Below are 18,070 nucleotides of genomic sequence, written 5' to 3'. Positions count from 1 at the left end.
ATAGTATAATACACTCCTCATCGTGCCCCATATAGTAAAATGCACCGCCATAGTCATCCATGATGTACAATTCACTTCCCATAGTATAATGCACCGCCATAGTCATCTATGATGTACAATTCACTTCCCATAGTATAATGCACCCCATAGTTCTTCATATAGTATAATGTATTTCTTGATACAGTATAATGCAGCCCACATATAGTATAATGCAGCCACCCCATAGAGCATAATGCAGCCACCCCACAGAGTATAATGTAACCCCATAGAATATAATGCAGCCCCCCTCATATAGTATAATGCAGCCCCCTCATAGAGTATGATGCAATCACCCCTCATAGAATATAAATATAATACAGCCCCCATAGAATATAATGTAGCCTCGAATAGAATATAATACAGCCCACCTCCCCATAGAATATAATGTAGCCCCATCAAAGAGTATGATGCAATCCTCCCTCATAAAATCTAATACAGCCCCCCATAGAATATAATGTAGTCCCCCATAGAACATAATATGCCCAACTCCTCATAGTATATTATGTAGCCCCCCATAAAATATAATGCAGCCCCCATATTATATAACACAGCCCACATAGTATATAACACAGCCCGCATAGTATATAGCACAGCCCATATAGTATATAGTATAGCCCACATAGTATATAACACAGCCCGCATAGTATATAACACAGCCCGCATAGTATATAACACAGCCCGCATAGTATATAACACAGCCCGCATAGTATATAGCACAACTCACATAGTATATAGCACAACTCGCATAGTATATAGCACAGCCCACACAGTATATAGCACAGCCCACACAGTATATAGCACAGCCTGCACAGTATATAGCACAGCCCGCACAGTATATAGCACAGCCCGCATAGTATATAGCACAGCTCACATAGTATATAGCACAGCCCACATAGTATATAGCACAGCCCACATCTCCCCCCTCCGAGAATGGCCCCACAGTCCAGTACTCACTGTTATAGTAAAAAAAAACACACTCCTCATCTCTCCTCATGCCCGCTCTGCTCCCTGCTCCTGTCTCAGCGGCTGCACTGCCTGGCACACAGTGAGTGCGCAATGATATCATCACGCACCCACAGTGTCAGAGGCAGAGCAGGGAATGATGGGAGAGGGAGAGTCAGCTGACACTCTCTCCTCCAACATTGCTTTGAACTGTACCGGCAAACGCTGGTATAGTTTAATGTGGCGGGGGAGTTGGTGCTGGTGGCAGGCGAGCCCCCTTGCCTCACAGGGGCCCCATAGCGGCTGCATGATGTGCCGCTAGCTGGGGGCCCCTGAGGGAGCGTGGGCCCTAGGCAACTGCCTGGTCTGCCTGCCCCTAACACCAGCCCTGATGGGCAGATGGGTTTGCAGGACTCTAGTCCACCATCCAGGTCAGAACATTCTGGCGGCTGCACAGGAGATCTGTGATTCTCTTATTTTCCTGGATCTCCAGGGCAGCTTTTGGTTAGCTGGATTGGTGAGACAACTTCTGTACATCACGTCACAGTAACCATAGGATAGGCTATCAATATGAGATTCTGGGGTCAAAAACGCAACGTCCCAATCAATCAGCTGAAAAATGTTCTTACAGCGGCCAGAGCCAAGCAATGTATGCGATGAAGTGTAGCCTTCCCATACATTGCTTAGTGGCTGTTACAATGTACTGTTGTAGTGCAGTACTCTCAAAAGTATACTTACTGGCCCCCCACCATTCCTCAGTACTGCTGCCCATGCCCCGGTATGGTCTCTTTGCTTTCTCTTCCAGTGGGGGATGTCACATAGCTGCCCCTGTCATCATCCAAACCGGAAGAAATGCCCACTAGCCCTCTCTAATGGCTCAGATGTAACCTGATTTTGCATGTGAAACAATTGACTGCAGCAGGAGCCTCTCCCCTCTGCTTTATCGGCCATAAATAATGCTGAGACCTCCTTTTTGACTGAGATCAACATATTTTCTATTTTCTAACTAAAAAGGCCATGATGGGGTTATAAATAGGTTGCAGTTTTGCAATTCAATTTGATTAAAAAAAGTACCGTAATGTTTATTTTAGCATATATTGTACATATCATTTTTGTGTGGATTTCTATATAAATAATGTATTGTTTTCTTGATTTTTGAGACCCTAAAGAATCTATCTTCAAATTCATGGTGAAATTCTTCCCAGTGGACCCCGGTCAGCTGCGAGGAGAGCTCACGAGGTTATCAATCCTTCATTCTGTAAATTCCATTCAGTATATCAAGATATAAGTGATAGATATAATAGATTCATATGTGATGAAAAGTTCAGCTAATGTTAACCCCTTAAAGGCCTTCATTTGCATTCTTTTTTTTCTGCCTAAATGTATGTATTTTTGATAGTGATGAGCGAGCAGTAAACTGCTTGAATGCTCAGTACTCGAAACAATCCCATCAAACAGCTCGGGAGCTCAACAGGAGTACCAAGCATAATGTAAGTTAATGAAGGAGTCAAACATTTTTCCAGGAGACCTGTATTCCATGGCCACGTAGGAGAGAGAAAGAAAGATGCTCCGGGCCCTGTAATAAGCTCATTTGAATCTGAGCCATGCGCTGCACTGATGCCGGGAATACCACTGCTGGGAGCGTAGGGTCACCTGTCAACCAGACTCTCTGTGAGCTCTCTCATCTATATCAACCAATCATATGTACTCAGTCCCCTCCTGGGACCCAGCCACAGCAGCACAGAGGAGGTCAGGAGAGCCAGCCACAGCAGCACAGAGGATGCCAGGGGAGCCAGTCACAGCAGAATAGAAGATGTCAGGAGAGCCAGCCACAGCAGCGCAGAGGATGTCAGGAGAGCTCTGTGCTCTGAGGCTGGCTCTTCTAGCATCCTCTGTGCTGCTGTGGCTGGCTCTCCTGACATCCTCTGTGCTGCTGTGGCTGGCTCTCCTGACATCCTCTGTGCTGCTGTGGCTGGCTCCCCTGACATCCTCTGTGCTGCTGAGGCTGGCACTCTTGACATGACAAGCTCTGTGCTGCTGTGGCTGGCTCTCCTGACATCCTCTGTGCTGCTGTGGCTGACTCCCCTGACATCCTCTGTGCTGCTGAGGCTGGCTCTCCTGGCATCTTCTGTGCTGCTGTGGCTGGCTCCCCTGACATGCTCTGTGCTGCTGAGGCTGGCACTCCTGAAATGCTCTGTGCTGCTGAGGCTGGCTCCCCTGACATCCTCTGTGCTGCTGAGGGTGGCACTCCTGACATGCTCTGTGCTGCTGTGGCTGGCTCTCCTGACATCCTCTGTGCTGCTGTGGCTGGCTCCCCTGACATCCTCTGTTCTGCCGAGTCTGGCACTCCTGACATGCTCTGTGCTGCTGTAGCTGCCTCTCCTGACATGCTCTGTGCTGCTGTGGCTGGCTCCCCTGACATCCTCTGTGCTGCTGTGGCTGGCTCCCCTGACATCCTCTGTGCTGCTGTGGCTGGCTCTCCTGGCATCCTCTGTGCTGCTGAGGCTGGCACTCCTGACATGCTATGTGCTGCTGTGACTGGCTCTCCTGACATCCTCTGTGCTGCTGTGGCTGGCTCCCATGACATGCTCTGTGCTGCTGTGGCTGCCTCTCCTGACATGCTCTGTGCTGCTGTGGCTGACACTCCTGACAGGACATGGTCTGTGCTGCTGTGGCTGGCTCTCCTGACATCCTCTGTGCTGCTGAGGCTGGCTCTTCTGTGCTGCTGTGGCTGGCTCTCCTGACATCCTCTGTGCTGCTGTGGCTGGCTCTTCTGACATCCACTGTGCTGCTGAGGCTGGCACTCCTGACATGCTCTGTGCTGCTGAGGCTGGCTCCCCTGGCATCCTCTGTGCTGCTGTGGCTGGCTCCCCTGGCATCCTCTCTGCTACTGAGGTTGGCTCTCCTGGCATCCTGTGTGCTGCTGAGGCTGGCTCTCCTGGCATCCTCTATGCTGCTGTGGCTGGCTCTCCTGGCATCCTCTATGCTGCTGTGGCTGGCTCTCCTGACATCCTGTGTGCTGCTGAGGCTGGCTCTCCTGGCATCCTCTATGCTGCTGTGGATGGCTCTCCTGGCATTCTTTATGCTGCTGAGGCTGGCTCTCCTGGCATCCTCTATGCTGCTGTGGATGGCTCTCCTGGCATTCTTTATGCTGCTGAGGCTGGCTCCCTTGACATCCTCTGTGCTACTGAGGTTGGCTCTCCGGCATCCTCTGTACTGCTGGGGCTGGCTCTCCTGGCATCCTCTGTGCTGCTGTGGCTAGCAACCCTGGCATCCTCTGTGCTGCTGAGACTGGCTACCCTGGCATCCTCTCTGCTGCTGAAGCTGGCTCTCCTGGCATCCTCTGTGCTGCTGGGCTGGCTACCGTGGCATCTTCTGTGCTGCTGAGGCTGGCACTCCTGACATGCTCTGTGCTGCTGAGGCTGGCTCTCCTGGCATCCTCTGTGCTGCTGTGGCCCCCCAGGAGTCCGGTTGCCACAGTGGCATTGCCTGCCTCACGGGGGTGGGGTAGGGGGGCGATGTCATGCCTGGAGGTAAGGAGGGATTCCCTTAGCAGGTAACAAAAACATAAAACACCTTCCTGACTGCAGTCCAGAAGGGGGAGCTCTAAACCCGGTTTCAGGGGAACTTCTCTGAGGTTAACTAGGGGGGAAGGAACATGTCCGGATCCAGCGGTGGCCGCAGCCACAACTCCCGTAATGCCGTTATCAGGGGTGTAACTACAACAGGTGCAGTTCCCTTGGCCTATAGAAAAAGACTATTGCTTACAATATTTGGGGACCCCGTTGGAGCTTTTGCATCGGGACTCATGGGTTTCAAGTTACGCCACTGGCCGTTATCAATGCCGTATATACCAGGAGCGGCCTGGTTACCGCAGTACTCAGGAAAATCACACACCCTGAGCGATTTTAAGGAGAGACTCTGCAGTTTGTTTGAAGTGTACCCCCGTCTGAAAAGGTCAGCATCCTCACTGGCCAGCTAACTGGTGCAACTCAGAGGGAGGTAAAGTCCTGGCTGGACACTGATAAAAGAACTGTTTAACAAATCTTGGCCAGGCTGAAGGACACCTTTGACACCCGCACTGCAGCAGAGATAAAGATGAGATTCTTTGGGTGCAAACAAAGGGTGCAGGACAGTATACGGGACTATGTTCTTAATCTCCAGGAGGCGCTGTGGGCCATTAAGCAAGTTGACCTCGACATCTTGCAAGATGGGGGCAGATTGTTAAAGGAGCAATTTATTGAGGGACTCCTGTCCAGCACCCACAGGACACAACTGCACATCTTGGCCCTACAAAACCCTGTAAATTCTTACAATTGTTCACCTGTTGACATGTTTTCTTTTTGTTTCCTCAGTCCGGGACTACTGAATGGTACTAGGGGGGAATGTGGCACCCCAGGAGTCCAGTTGCCACAATGGCATTGCCTGCCTCATGGGGGGTGATGTAATGCCTGGAGGTAAGGAGGGATCCCCTTAGCAGGTAACACAAACATACAACAAGCAAAAAAAGAATATCCAGCTCAACGAGACAGTGAAAAGTAAAAACTTGGTACTTTATTCACTTCATATAGAAGCAGAGGATAAAAACATCAGCACAATAAGGATAAAAACACTATCTATCTACGCGTTTCAGGTGGCAAAGCACCCTTAATCATGATAACACAAACATACAACACCTTCCTGACTCCAGTCCAGAAGGGGGAGCTCTAAACCCCGGTTGCAGGGGAACTTCCCTATAAGTTCTGGTCTGGAGGCGGTGTTAGAGAGTAGTGTTAGACAGTGAAGGGAAAGGAAGGATGTGAGGAGAGAGACTGGGAGTGGAGCTGTGATTGAGCTTTTCACAGGATTAAGTGCAAAAGACACCGGAGTCCGTGGTTGTGTAAGGGTAGGGCAGGGTGGTAGTCGTGGCTGAGGTAAAAGTCTCTTGCACACCCTGACCTCCCGTCAAATACACTCCATGACTCTCAGTCAGCATACCTGCTGCTTCTTTAGTAAGTGTACCTGTGTCTCCAGGTCCAACCCCTTCAGAGTCTCCTCTCTTCTGCAGGGGACTCTCTTCAGTCGATTTCACACAAACAGAGACACAGTCCATTGCAACTTTCAACTGAACAACTTTACTGACTTCAGGACACAGCACATCCATTACTGTTACAGCATTAATAATATGTTCTAAGCAATACACGTCTTCCTCTTTCCCTGCACTATTCTTCCTGTCACACAGCACGTACCCGGGTCGTACCGTACCGCACAGTTTCTCAGAGTCTTCCCTGTTCAGCTCTATCACGGTCAGGCGTCCTGTAATCTGTATCTCCCCAGACACAAGCCCTTCAGCCCCCAAGTCAGCTGCAAACAGGCGAGAGACCTGCCCTTCCGTCCTGGCTTTTTCCTCAGCCTCTGTTCAAATACTGCTGTATCCTATTGCTGTGGAGGGCCTGGTCCTTGCCTAAATCATTACGTGGTCACTGCTATGGCTGCTGTCACTGCTGCAATCTTCCCCACTGACCCTGGATAGCTGGGCTTGTTCTTAAACGTTACGGGGCCCTTCTTCTCTCTCGGCTGGCCTTCCTGGCCCTGATGCTGCCTGACTGGACCTTAGACTTCTGCAGAGCTGACTGCCCTGACAGGGCGCTCCCGCCCAGCTGATTCAAATTCTCAGCTGCTCTGAACCCGTCACTAGCTCCTCCCACTTAACTATTTACAGGCTGAGTAACTCTCCACTCCCATCTAGTGGGCCAACTTGGGTACTACGTTCTCCCTAATACATATTAGAAGCAATACAATATTTTAAAGCATAAATAAATATTAAATATTCATAACATTTCATGACTTTAGTCAACCCCCTTACAGTTGCACGGGTACCAAGGGCCCAGCAACTAGAGCCGGGGGGCAGGAGATAGCAGGTCTCCTGGCCCATTTGACACCTGGAGGCACCACAGCAGGTTCTGAGCCTGGGGCTGCCAGTGAGAACACGGTGCCCATGAAAGGCTCTTGCTGTTAACCATACAGGTCATGAGTAAGAGACACTGAGAGGAACTTGTGTAAAGCTTCAGGCAGCAAGGGACAGAGTATACAGCGCAAAAGGAAGGCCTCCGAACCCACCTGGCTGGGTGGATCCCAAGTTACTCCCAGGCTGCCCGGACCCCATCAACACCGGTAACCTGTGCCCCGGACTGCACCTGCAATTCACCAGTAAAAGGTAAAGGAAACTGCAATCCCTGTGTTCTCCAATTATTTCCTGTACCCTCAGTCCTGCACCCCGTCTATCATCCCTTACCAACTGCATCGGTAGCCCTGGGTCTCCCGCTCCACCTGTGGGGCGCAAAATCATCCTTGCTGCATTACCATCTGCCGCAGTGGTCCCTTTAAGTAGCGTCGACCACAGGTGGCGTCACGAATTGTCCCCCATAGATTTTATTTTCCACTCCCCCCCCCCCCATCCTTTTTGTTGGATACCCAGGGCCACGGACCGTGTCACCGCTTCCGTGACCACTCCTTTAAGTACCGCTGGACCTGGCCTGAGTACCCCACGGTCCTGGCGGGTGTTGCACTGCTGTGGCTGGCTCTCCTGACATCCTCTGTGCTGCTGTGGCTGGGTACATTTAATTGGTTGATATAGATGCGAGAGCTCACAAAGAGTCCAGCTGACCGAGGGTCCCTGCACTCCCTGCAGTGGTATTCCCAGCATCAGTGCGATCTGCGACTCAGATTCAAATGAGCTTATTACAAGGACCCGAGCACCATGCAATACTCTGCACTGCTTGGTACTTGATTGAGCGCCCAAATGCTTGAGTATGGAGCAGTGCCGAGCACATTCGTCCATCACTAATTTTTTTTCAGTAAAAATGATTCTTGCCAGTAGACTTAATTGCAATATTTTGCACTATTTGCCTTCCATCGCTTCTGTCAGGGAGCTCTGATAGGAAGAGCAGCTCAAAAGAAGGAAGACAAGCACAAGCTCACTGATGGATTCTCAGCTAACTCATTCGGCAGCCAGCAGTAGATGCTGCAACCCAGAGACTCTGGAGGGCAAACAGTACTACATTTTTAATTAAACTCATTTTAGCCAAAAATACACACATTTATAAAGGACTTTTCCCCAGGTCAAAAGTGGCTAAATTTGACAATTTTGCCCTTATTTTATTACAACTGCTCTTTTTACTTTTTTATTTATTGTTAATTTTTGTGGTCTTTACCAAGAGGATGAGGCTCACAGGATTCTCTGGGGGAGTGTGTTTAGACTACGGTACATACTTACCTTGTGAGCAACGCCCCTGTGGAAAAGGCCATAAAAATTAGCACCTAAATAAAAAGGCCAATGTCTTTGGAACCTAATGGTGGCAAGTAATAAAAAATAAATAAATAAATAATAATCAGTTGACCACTGGGAATAAATTAAGAGTAAAAACTGGCCACTTTCGACCAAGTCCTCTCTAGATAAAAAAAAAAAAAAAGAAAAAAATGCCCTGGAGAGTGTCCATATATTTTCATGACCAGAGTGTTCTTGTGGTTTTGCCCACATGTTTTTTTTCTAATTGATCATGACACATAGGATTGTTTTTTTAACCCTTTAATGTGTACAGAATGTTAAATAGAATTTTTTGCATTTTTGGTTTACTTTATTGGACATTTTAACAAATAAAATAAAGTATCAGTTCCTTATTTTGTTTCAGATAGACTATGTATAGAAATCCTATATAGAAAAGAAATACCAAATAATATTCAAAATATAACCAATTTAGTAAATATTACTCATAAGTAATATACCCCCAAAAATATTTACCGACAAACCAATCGTTGAATTTTAATCAAATTATTTTATTTTTAAAAAGGACATAACACAACAAATAACACTTTTTTATTATAAAAATTAATATATATCAATGTTGATTATTAAAATTAAGAATGAATAAAAATGTAACAAGTATGTGAGGGGGCTAGGGCACACTAGGACTGATTGGTAAAAAGTATAAAATGTTACATCAATTAAGTATACATAATCAAAGAAGAAACCTATATAATCAATACAATAATTGCACGGCTGACAAGACAAATTAATATATATTCTCACAATGAAATACAGTAAAATTATAAATAATATTAAATAAATAATATTTCATGTGATGATACAAAAATCAATATCTATATAAATCTATACACCTGATCACTGCCAATGAGTATCATATAGTTGGTGACATGATGTGAGGAGATAATATCCTTAGAAAAATAAAAAATAAAATATATAAAAAAATAAATAAATAATAATAAATAAAAAAAATAATAAATAAAAAAATAAAAGAAAAAATAAAAATTACTAATTAAATAAAAGATATGTATATATATATGTGTATGTGTATAAGGTGATAAAAAATAGTGTAAAATGATTATGTGAACAAAATTAATAAATATATATGTGCAAAACTAACAATATATAAAAAGTGATAAATATACATATAAATGTGTGATAAAAAATTAATAACAATAAGTGAATGGAGTGAAAATAAAATAAATAATAAATAATTGATTATATGAAAAATAAATAAATAAAAAGATTATTATATATTGTGCAATATTAGACTGAGATATCAGACAAATGTGCAAACAATGCAATGAAAATGGCAAGAAAATAAAGTAAATATGTAAAGATGTAAACCATGTGACCAATTATATATCTGCAATTTAAATTAGAATATGGATACAGGTTGATTGAATAGAGAATCCTACAGATGCTGAGATCAGGTGTTTAGACCAAATGTGACCAATTCATAAGCTATAAAAACGGGCACATAATATACCTAAGATATGAGCATAAAAACAGCCATGAATAACAACCAGAGATGCGTGCCGCAGTCCCCGCACACACCACTCCAACGCACGTTTCGCAACCGCTTCGTCACTATGTATAGTCCTGAATTACGGGCTGACTATGGCGACAGTTTTTGCTGGTGTGGATAGAGACGGTTATTTTTTTTATTTATAGCTGTATTTTATCCAAACACTAAAAACATATGTTTACTAATATTTCAATATTTTCAGGTATCTGTTCGCTCTACAAATAAAAAAGGATTTGGCATCTGGGAAATTACCTTGTAATGATAACAGCGGCGCCTTAATGACTTCATATGTACTTCAGGGTAAGCAAAATACTATGTCTTTGTAGATCATGTCCAAACATGAAGGTTACATGTGTCTGTAAAATTAAAAAGTAAGACTTGTCACCCGGGGCATATGTCCGACAGAAACAGGCTACGTTACTACCAAAAAGGCTGCAGTTAGGAGAGCCCCAGTAGGGGCGGACAAACAATTGGTGCATCCTGTGCAGCTGGATAGGGGCCCAAGAGATTTCTAACTCCAAAACAGGAGCAATTGTGCATTATGATGAGCTATTGGAGTGCAAGGGGCCCATTTACTATTCTTGCACAGGGGCCCTCTCCTGTCTGTGGCCGCCAGTTGAAGCCTTGAAACATGCAACCGCGGAGACTCGAACATATTTTTAAGAGCATGTTCGCTCATCGCTACTGATGAACCTGCAAACATAGTCACAGTCCATCCTCCATCGTGGCATTATCACCTGCCTAAATTATATATATATATATATATATATATATATATATATATATATATTAATATTGTTGCATTGTATAACAAAAAATGTTGTTGACAGTACACAACAGATTGTTGTACATGATGGGAATAGCATAATGCGTTTAATAAACCTGCTATAACCTTTCAATGACATGGAGAATGAAAAATATCTAGTATTTTTTTTATATTGTAGCAGAATTGGGCGATTATGAGGAAGAGACGGCCAGAAAACATGTGGAACAGAATCAGTACTTGCCAAATCAGGAATATCTGGACAACAAGATCCTCAAGTATTACCAGCGGCACGTGTAAGTAACTTTTTGAAAAGGAACTGTCCTCAGAAAATGATCTATTGTTTGAATCCGATGTTGCATTAATTACTTAAATTTTTTTTTAACATGTTTTTCCCTAAAAATCACAATCGCTATAAAAATAAAAATTAGAATTGGAAACCTTGTCATTTTTTTACACTGGTTACTGGGGCTTTTTTAGACTCTTAACTTCCTGTTGTTTCAGGAAACAATACATGTACATAGCCACAATGCACAGACTCTGACCCTGTGTAATGAGCGTTTGCGAACGTCATTGTAGAGGAAGGGGAGCAGGGTCAGCTGTGATGCGCCCAATTGTGAATGGTGTATCCTGTCTTACCAGCTGCGTATAGAAGTATACATTTTCATTGCAATCTTGACTGGGGTTGACCATCAGATATTAAAGATGGTGTTGTGTTAACATCCGTATACAGTCTCCTCTTCTATGCGGCATTATCACAGCCTGATGACACTAACTCTGTATTACAGGGGGAAATCTCCAGCAGAATCAGACATGCAGCTGCTGGACATAGCGCGAAAGTTGGACATGTTTGGAATACGACCGCACCAGGCTATTGATGGAGAGAACATGCAAATCAACCTTGCGGTGGCTCATATGGGTGTTCTGGTTTTACGGGTCAGTAATGTAAAAAAAAAAAAAAAATGTAAAAAAGAAATGACATGCAAGTGCCATGTTAAACAGTAATGAAAAAGGACGTGTCTGTTTTTTATTTTTCATTTTTTTTTAATGTGGACTGAATTCCAAAAATTCCTGTGAAGCACTGAGCCATCTCTATATGAGATTGCATACTGTTAATCTTTGTGTTTAGATTTCCCATTGTACTTGTTTAGAGAGGAGACCAGAGCCTGTGTGCTAATCTGGCACAAAGGACAGCTTCAGATGAAAAAGTAAAAGATTGATAGCTGCCATATCTGCTGTGGGTTCAGATATTTCCACGGAACTTTTTTGCAAATTTTACAGTAGTTGTCCAACTTTTGGGACAAGATGGACAATTTTTTGGTTTTACAGAAATACATGTCTTTGGGACTAGAAAGCATTTTTGCAATTGAGTTTTTAATTAAAAACTTTGTACTGCTTCGCTTTTACGGTCTTTTTATTTTTCTGCACATTCAATTTTGATGTGGTTTGAGGTCATAAATCAAGAAAAAAAACACAAAGTGTACAAAGCCTCCTATAAGACTGTCAGAAGGCGCTCACCGATGACTTCTCTTCGTTAACTCATTCTGAAGCTAGAAACACAGAAGCTACAGAAGGCAAATGGTGCATGATTTTTAATGAAACCCAATAGTAAAAACAACAGGTGAAACTAAAAGAAAAAAATTCCCCAAAAGTGGACAACCTTTTCTAAATTATAAGGTTGAACGACAAATCACTGTGTCTTGTTGGTTAGCAAAAAATACTGACTCTAGTGATTGGTTGCCTATAAACTGAAATGTTGGAAGACTTCCATGTATGAGGCTTGAATCACCTTGCATTAAAAAAAACAGCTGGGCCTTCTCGCATTTCCGTGAATGATCCTGATTGTACATCCTCCACTGTCACAATGTAATGTATGTTGGGGCACTCTGATGCCCTCTGCACAGTATCAATCGACTGGCAGGGAAGGATGTCAAGGATTTAATTTCATTCTTTCCGGTAAAATGAATCTGAGCTCTGTGCGGTCAGTAAAGGTAATGAGGAATGATATTTAGAAATACTTCACAAATGTTATCGCCCAACTCGCATCAGAGTTTGCTTGTTAATCCTTGGAGAGAGCACGAGCTCCTCAGTGTCTTGGAAACAACTTCAACAACATATATATCAACAGTCCAACATGTCCGTAAAATCCAAACTTTATTGTAGAGCAAGCCTTTAAAATGTTAATACACAAAACGATTGATGTGAAAAACAATTCAACATGCGACGCGTTTTGGACCTCATTGGTTCTTTGTATGTTATGCTGTAACCAATTGCATTCATGCTATTATAGAAGCCTTCTAACATCAATACTGAACCAAAGCACTTGATGCAAGAGGATGCGGACCCTAGTTAACCCTTAAATCACAAAGATAAAAATGGTTGGGATAAAAATAGCACACAAATATGCCGCTATTGCTAACCATCTAAATAAAAAGCTCAAAAATACATAGTAAGGGTAGGCACTATAGTAGCACCATAAACACAAATCGAAGTTATAAACATGAACAGGCACAATAAGTCGGGGCTGGGAATAGCAAGAACACTAAGGGTATGTTTTCACGGTCAGTAAATGCTGCGGGTTTGACGCTGCATTCATACGCAGCGTCAAACTCACACGGCCAGATGTAACAGCATAGTGGATGGGATTTGAAAAAAATCCCATCTCCAGTACGGGTGCAGGGATACCTCCATCTTCTCTGCGGAGACAGACATGCGGCGCATCTTTCCAGACCGCAGCATGTCTATTTATCTTGCGAAGACGCTCCGTCTCCACAAGATTAATTTCCCGTCCAATGTATTGGGCGCGGTGATTCCGCACGGTTCAGTGAACAGAGGAGTCAGCTGCGTTCAAAAGCAGGCAGCCCTTTGGACGCAGCGGACATGTGCTGCGTCCAAAGCGCTGCCGGTTCCTGACCGTAGAAACATACCCAGTAGTGTATAAGCGGGTGGTTTCGTCAAACTCAATCTGACAGGTGCCCCGCCCCTATCAAAGTGTATCAAAGTGTGTAACCCCTCCCCTCCCCTTGTTTGACGGCTGGTATCCAGCTGTCCCTCCTTGTTTGATTTCCCCTTTTGATATAGTTTAATATAGTTTAATTTGTTGTAGTTTTGATATTATTCCCGTATTTTGTGGAATAACACATGTTTATAATTATAGCCTAGTCGTGTATTTATTTTACACGTGGTTTATAACACCTTTCTCATTTGTTTTATATTAGATTTTATACGTAGCCCGAGACTGGTGTTTCTGTATGCAATCCTACATCCTGTTATGTGAAAAGTATTCTCATATTATACCAGTATTTCTTTTTATATTTTATTCACAGTGTATCCATATAGTGAATAGGGCTGATGTTTCTGTATGCAATCCTACATCCTGTTATGTGAAAAGTATTCTCAAACACTAACTAAATGGTGAACATTACCTAAATTAGGTTAACTGTGGGTCAGAGGTTTATAGCACCTAGGTCAAGCAATTGTTGTTGTATTTGCGTACCCCATAAATGTTTATTTCCACAAACAGAAAAGTTATTGTGTCCTGAAGATGGCATCTGAGGTTATTTGTTTTTTGTATTAGCTTTCTCAGAAAACAGCTGTGTTATCTGAGGGTCAGATATTTTTGTACAAACTCATGCTGTTTGGTGATCTTTGTGAAGCAGAACTTTGTTTTATAACACATTTGTACTTGTATTGTACCTGAATTGATATTTGCTTTCTCTTTTTTGTGTCCTGAAGAATCACATTGTAGCAGATTTTCCCCTTGTGGCTGCCTTATATACACAGAAGCGATATGCAACAATGTCACAACACAAGTTATAATATGACCCAATGTTACAACACAAGTAAAACCAAAGACACGATATTGTAAAAAATTTAAAAAGATTTATTTCTCACAATAAAACAGCATCTCAAAGACATTTCATTACTATAAAAATTCATACAGAATATAAAAAGTAAAAACATTAAAATAGTACAATGAACATTCATCATTACACTTCTTACAAAATAATTAATATAGAGTTACAAGGCGAGTACAGCATTTTAGCCAGTACATTCTTTACATCGTGAGCCACATGGTTTGCAGCATCGGTAGAGACCTTTTTTTAGGTAGCAGAGTTCCACGTGTGGTACCTAATGACGGGGAATGTAAAGATTGAATTGTACGGGGAACCGCCGCTAACTTCAGCGGTGTAGATACAGAGCGTGTCTCACTGTTGGTAATTTTTAATTCATCTAAAAGATTCCTAGTAGCGGTGTTACCCACAACTGTAGACGGCATATTTAGTTCGGCCATAGCCTGCATAAATGAATCCCAACCCGGGGGTAAATTTCTACTGTTCAGAGCATGGCTCTGCGTTGTACTACGTACCAAATCCAGTAAGTTAGACCCTGGTATTACGGATCCTTTGAAAATAAATTCAGCATTATTATTCCATGCTGTGACATTTTTATTCTGCAGCAGCCTGCTTAGTAAAAATTCAGCATTCTTTTTATATCTCTGGTTTATATGGCTGACAATTTCAGCGATCTCATGATTTTTATCAGAGTCGGTATGATTTTTATCAGAGTCGGTATTTGGCAATTGATATATATATATATATATATATATAATATGACCCAATGTTACAACACAAGCAAGTAAGAAGCGGTATGTTTTATACGAATAAAAAAACCAAAGACACGATATTGTAAAAATATAAAAAGATTTATTTCTCACAATAAAACAACAGCTCAAATTTTAACATGAAATAGACATTTAGGACTTATTTATGTTATTATCTTTATGCACGTTGCCTGTGCTGTCTATAATTTGACTCTATCCTTGTTTTGTTGAAAATAACTGGACATACATAAGAAACCGGGCAATATATCTTTATAGAAATAACACTTCTGCACTCTTTGTGCATTTCTATCAGTTTTATTCATGCATTTATAACACACCATGTTTGATATTGGTAATTTGATTCTGGGAACACATTTTAAGTTACTTCTGCACATGTATTACTGTTTTTTAGGCCATATAAATAGAAAATTATGTAGAAACCCAAAGTTTTGATAAGTGTATGAAAATACACCAATATTAACTATTTGTGCTATTTTAGGCGTAAATTTGTGCTATATGTATAGCAGTCAGGAGTTGGGGCGATGAAATATGTGTTACAAGCGTAGTGAATTGCAGATATATTCTACAGTGTATGTCATTTTGAGAAATGTGTTGCATAACCAATGTATACAGTAACAGGCGGAATGACTGAGTGTAATATTGCACTCAATACTGTGCAAAGGGTCTGAATACTTATGACCGTGTGATATTTCAGTTTTCTTTTTAATAAATTCGCAAAAAATCTACATTTCTGTTTTGTTCAGGCATGATGGCGTGCAGAGTGTACATTAATATATATATATATCTCAGAATGTAACTGAATAGTATTGCTAATTAGGCCATATAAATAGAAAATTATGTAGAAACCCAAAGTTTTGATAAGTGTATGAAAATACACCAATATTAACTATTTGTGCTATTTTAGGCGTAAATTTGTCCTATATGTATAGCAGTCAGGAGTTGGGGCGATGAAATATGTGTTACAAGCGTAGTGAATTGCAGATATATTCTACAGTGTATGTCATTTTGAGAAATGTGGGGCATAACTAATTACCTATTACGGACACATTTCTATGCAGTGTATTTTAGAACCAGTGTTTCTGGCTGCAGACTGTAATGTGTAAGGTATTCTCATTTTTATATATTGTATTTTATAACACACCATGCCGTTTATATAATAATCACAGTTGTGTCTCTACAGGACAACGTGGCTTACAAAGACATTTCATTAATATAAGTGTGAAACTGACAGACAAGCACAGCTGTGTCTCTACAGGACATGCTGGTCACTAGACAGCCAGAGTTTCTGTGGGGGAGATATACTAACAGAGGTTCTGTTGACCCAATAAACCGGTGTAGAACGTACACAGAGAGCAACTTACAATATTTACTAAGGTAGCGGAAATGAGTTTACTGCAGTTATCAGAGCATTGTATTTTATTTGACAGCCACAAGTCACACAGGTCATGATGATAGTGTATCTGCAGCATGTTATTTGGAAATAAAGAAGCCTTTTTTGTATTCGCCCGCATTTTATATAAAATCTGCATAAAAAAAAATCTTCTTGGCTACACCAAAACACGTAAGAAACAAATGTATAACTTTTAGATCTACCGCATCCACAGATATTATTTCAGCGTTCTTTAATTCTACATTATTTTAGCACATATTAATTTCACAACTTTTATATGATATTTATAACACTCATTTTATATGAGTTTTCTAACACATTCTCACGGGAATATTATATATATATATTTTGTGTTTTGCGCAATTATTTGACACTGTAATTCGCATTTTATATAAAATATGCATAAAAAAATCTTCACATTCTCACGGGAATATTATATATATATTTTGTGCTCTGCATCATTATTTGACACTGTAATTCGCATTTTATATAAAATCTGCATAAAAAATCTTCTTGGCTGCACCAAAACACGTAAGAAACAAATGTATAACTTTTAGCGCTGTCGCATCCGCAGATATTATTCCAGCGTTCTTTAATTCTATATTATTTTATCACATATTCATTTCACAACTTTTATATGATATTTATAACACATTCTCATTTATAAGGGATTTATAACACAATATTGTAAAATCATTTATTGGTTCGCGGCCTTACTAATATCCTTTGAAAATAAATTCAGCATTATTATTCCATGCTGTAACATTTCTATTCTGCAGCCTCCTGTTTAGTAAAAATTCAGCATTCTTTTTATATCTTTGGTTTATATTATATTAGCTTTTTGATAATCCCGGGAGTGCCATCTATCTAGCCCTAGTATTTTTGTTATCTCAAAAGGGTGTGACACAGTCCCATATATTATTCCAGCATTCTTTAATTCTACATTATTTTAGCACATATTAATTTCACAACTTTTATATGATATTTATAACACTCATTTTATATGAGTTTTCTAACACATTCTCACGGGGATATTATATATATATATATATATATATATTTTGTGTTATGCACCATTATTTGACACTGTAATTCGCATTTTATATGCCGCTGCTTTATCTTGTTTTTTGTGTAAAAATCTCTGGCAGACAGGCACAGCTGTATCTCTACAAGACATGCGGGACACATCAGAGACATTGGAAATTGGGGGTTATAATGTCGAATTCAGAAAATAACCATTTTATATTGAATGACTAATGATTTCTATAGGCCTACTTTACTATGAAATTATGCATAAAAAATCTTCTTGGTTAACCCAAAACCATAAGAAACAAACGCATAACTTTTAGCTCGAGCACATCAGCATATATTATTACAGTTTTTTGCTGAATTAAAAATTATACAGTTATTTCATATTTTTGGGGCTTCATGACAGGAGAAATTATTGATAGAAACCCAGAGTTTTGATACGTGTATGAAAA

The 18,070-nt window shown here is 41.4% G+C and overlaps 1 protein-coding gene across 1 annotated transcript in view; it reads left to right on the top strand.

Moving 5' to 3' along the window:
* Window positions 1-18,070, top strand: part of FRMD7 (FERM domain containing 7) — a 69,817-nt gene that overhangs the window by 18,733 nt on the left and 33,014 nt on the right. The window contains exons 4-7 of the mRNA XM_069755490.1: window positions 2,142-2,220; window positions 10,015-10,112; window positions 10,757-10,871; window positions 11,364-11,511. Of these exons, the coding sequence (XP_069611591.1) occupies window positions 2,142-2,220; window positions 10,015-10,112; window positions 10,757-10,871; window positions 11,364-11,511 (440 nt within the window). The remainder of the gene's footprint in view (window positions 1-2,141; window positions 2,221-10,014; window positions 10,113-10,756; window positions 10,872-11,363; window positions 11,512-18,070) is intronic.

This window comes from Ranitomeya imitator, chromosome 2, assembly GCF_032444005.1.
Source record: "Ranitomeya imitator isolate aRanImi1 chromosome 2, aRanImi1.pri, whole genome shotgun sequence".
Classification (NCBI taxonomy): Eukaryota; Metazoa; Chordata; class Amphibia; order Anura; family Dendrobatidae; genus Ranitomeya; species Ranitomeya imitator.
The sequence above is the reverse complement of the archived record's forward strand: the minus strand, read 5'-3'. Positions and strand labels throughout refer to the sequence as shown.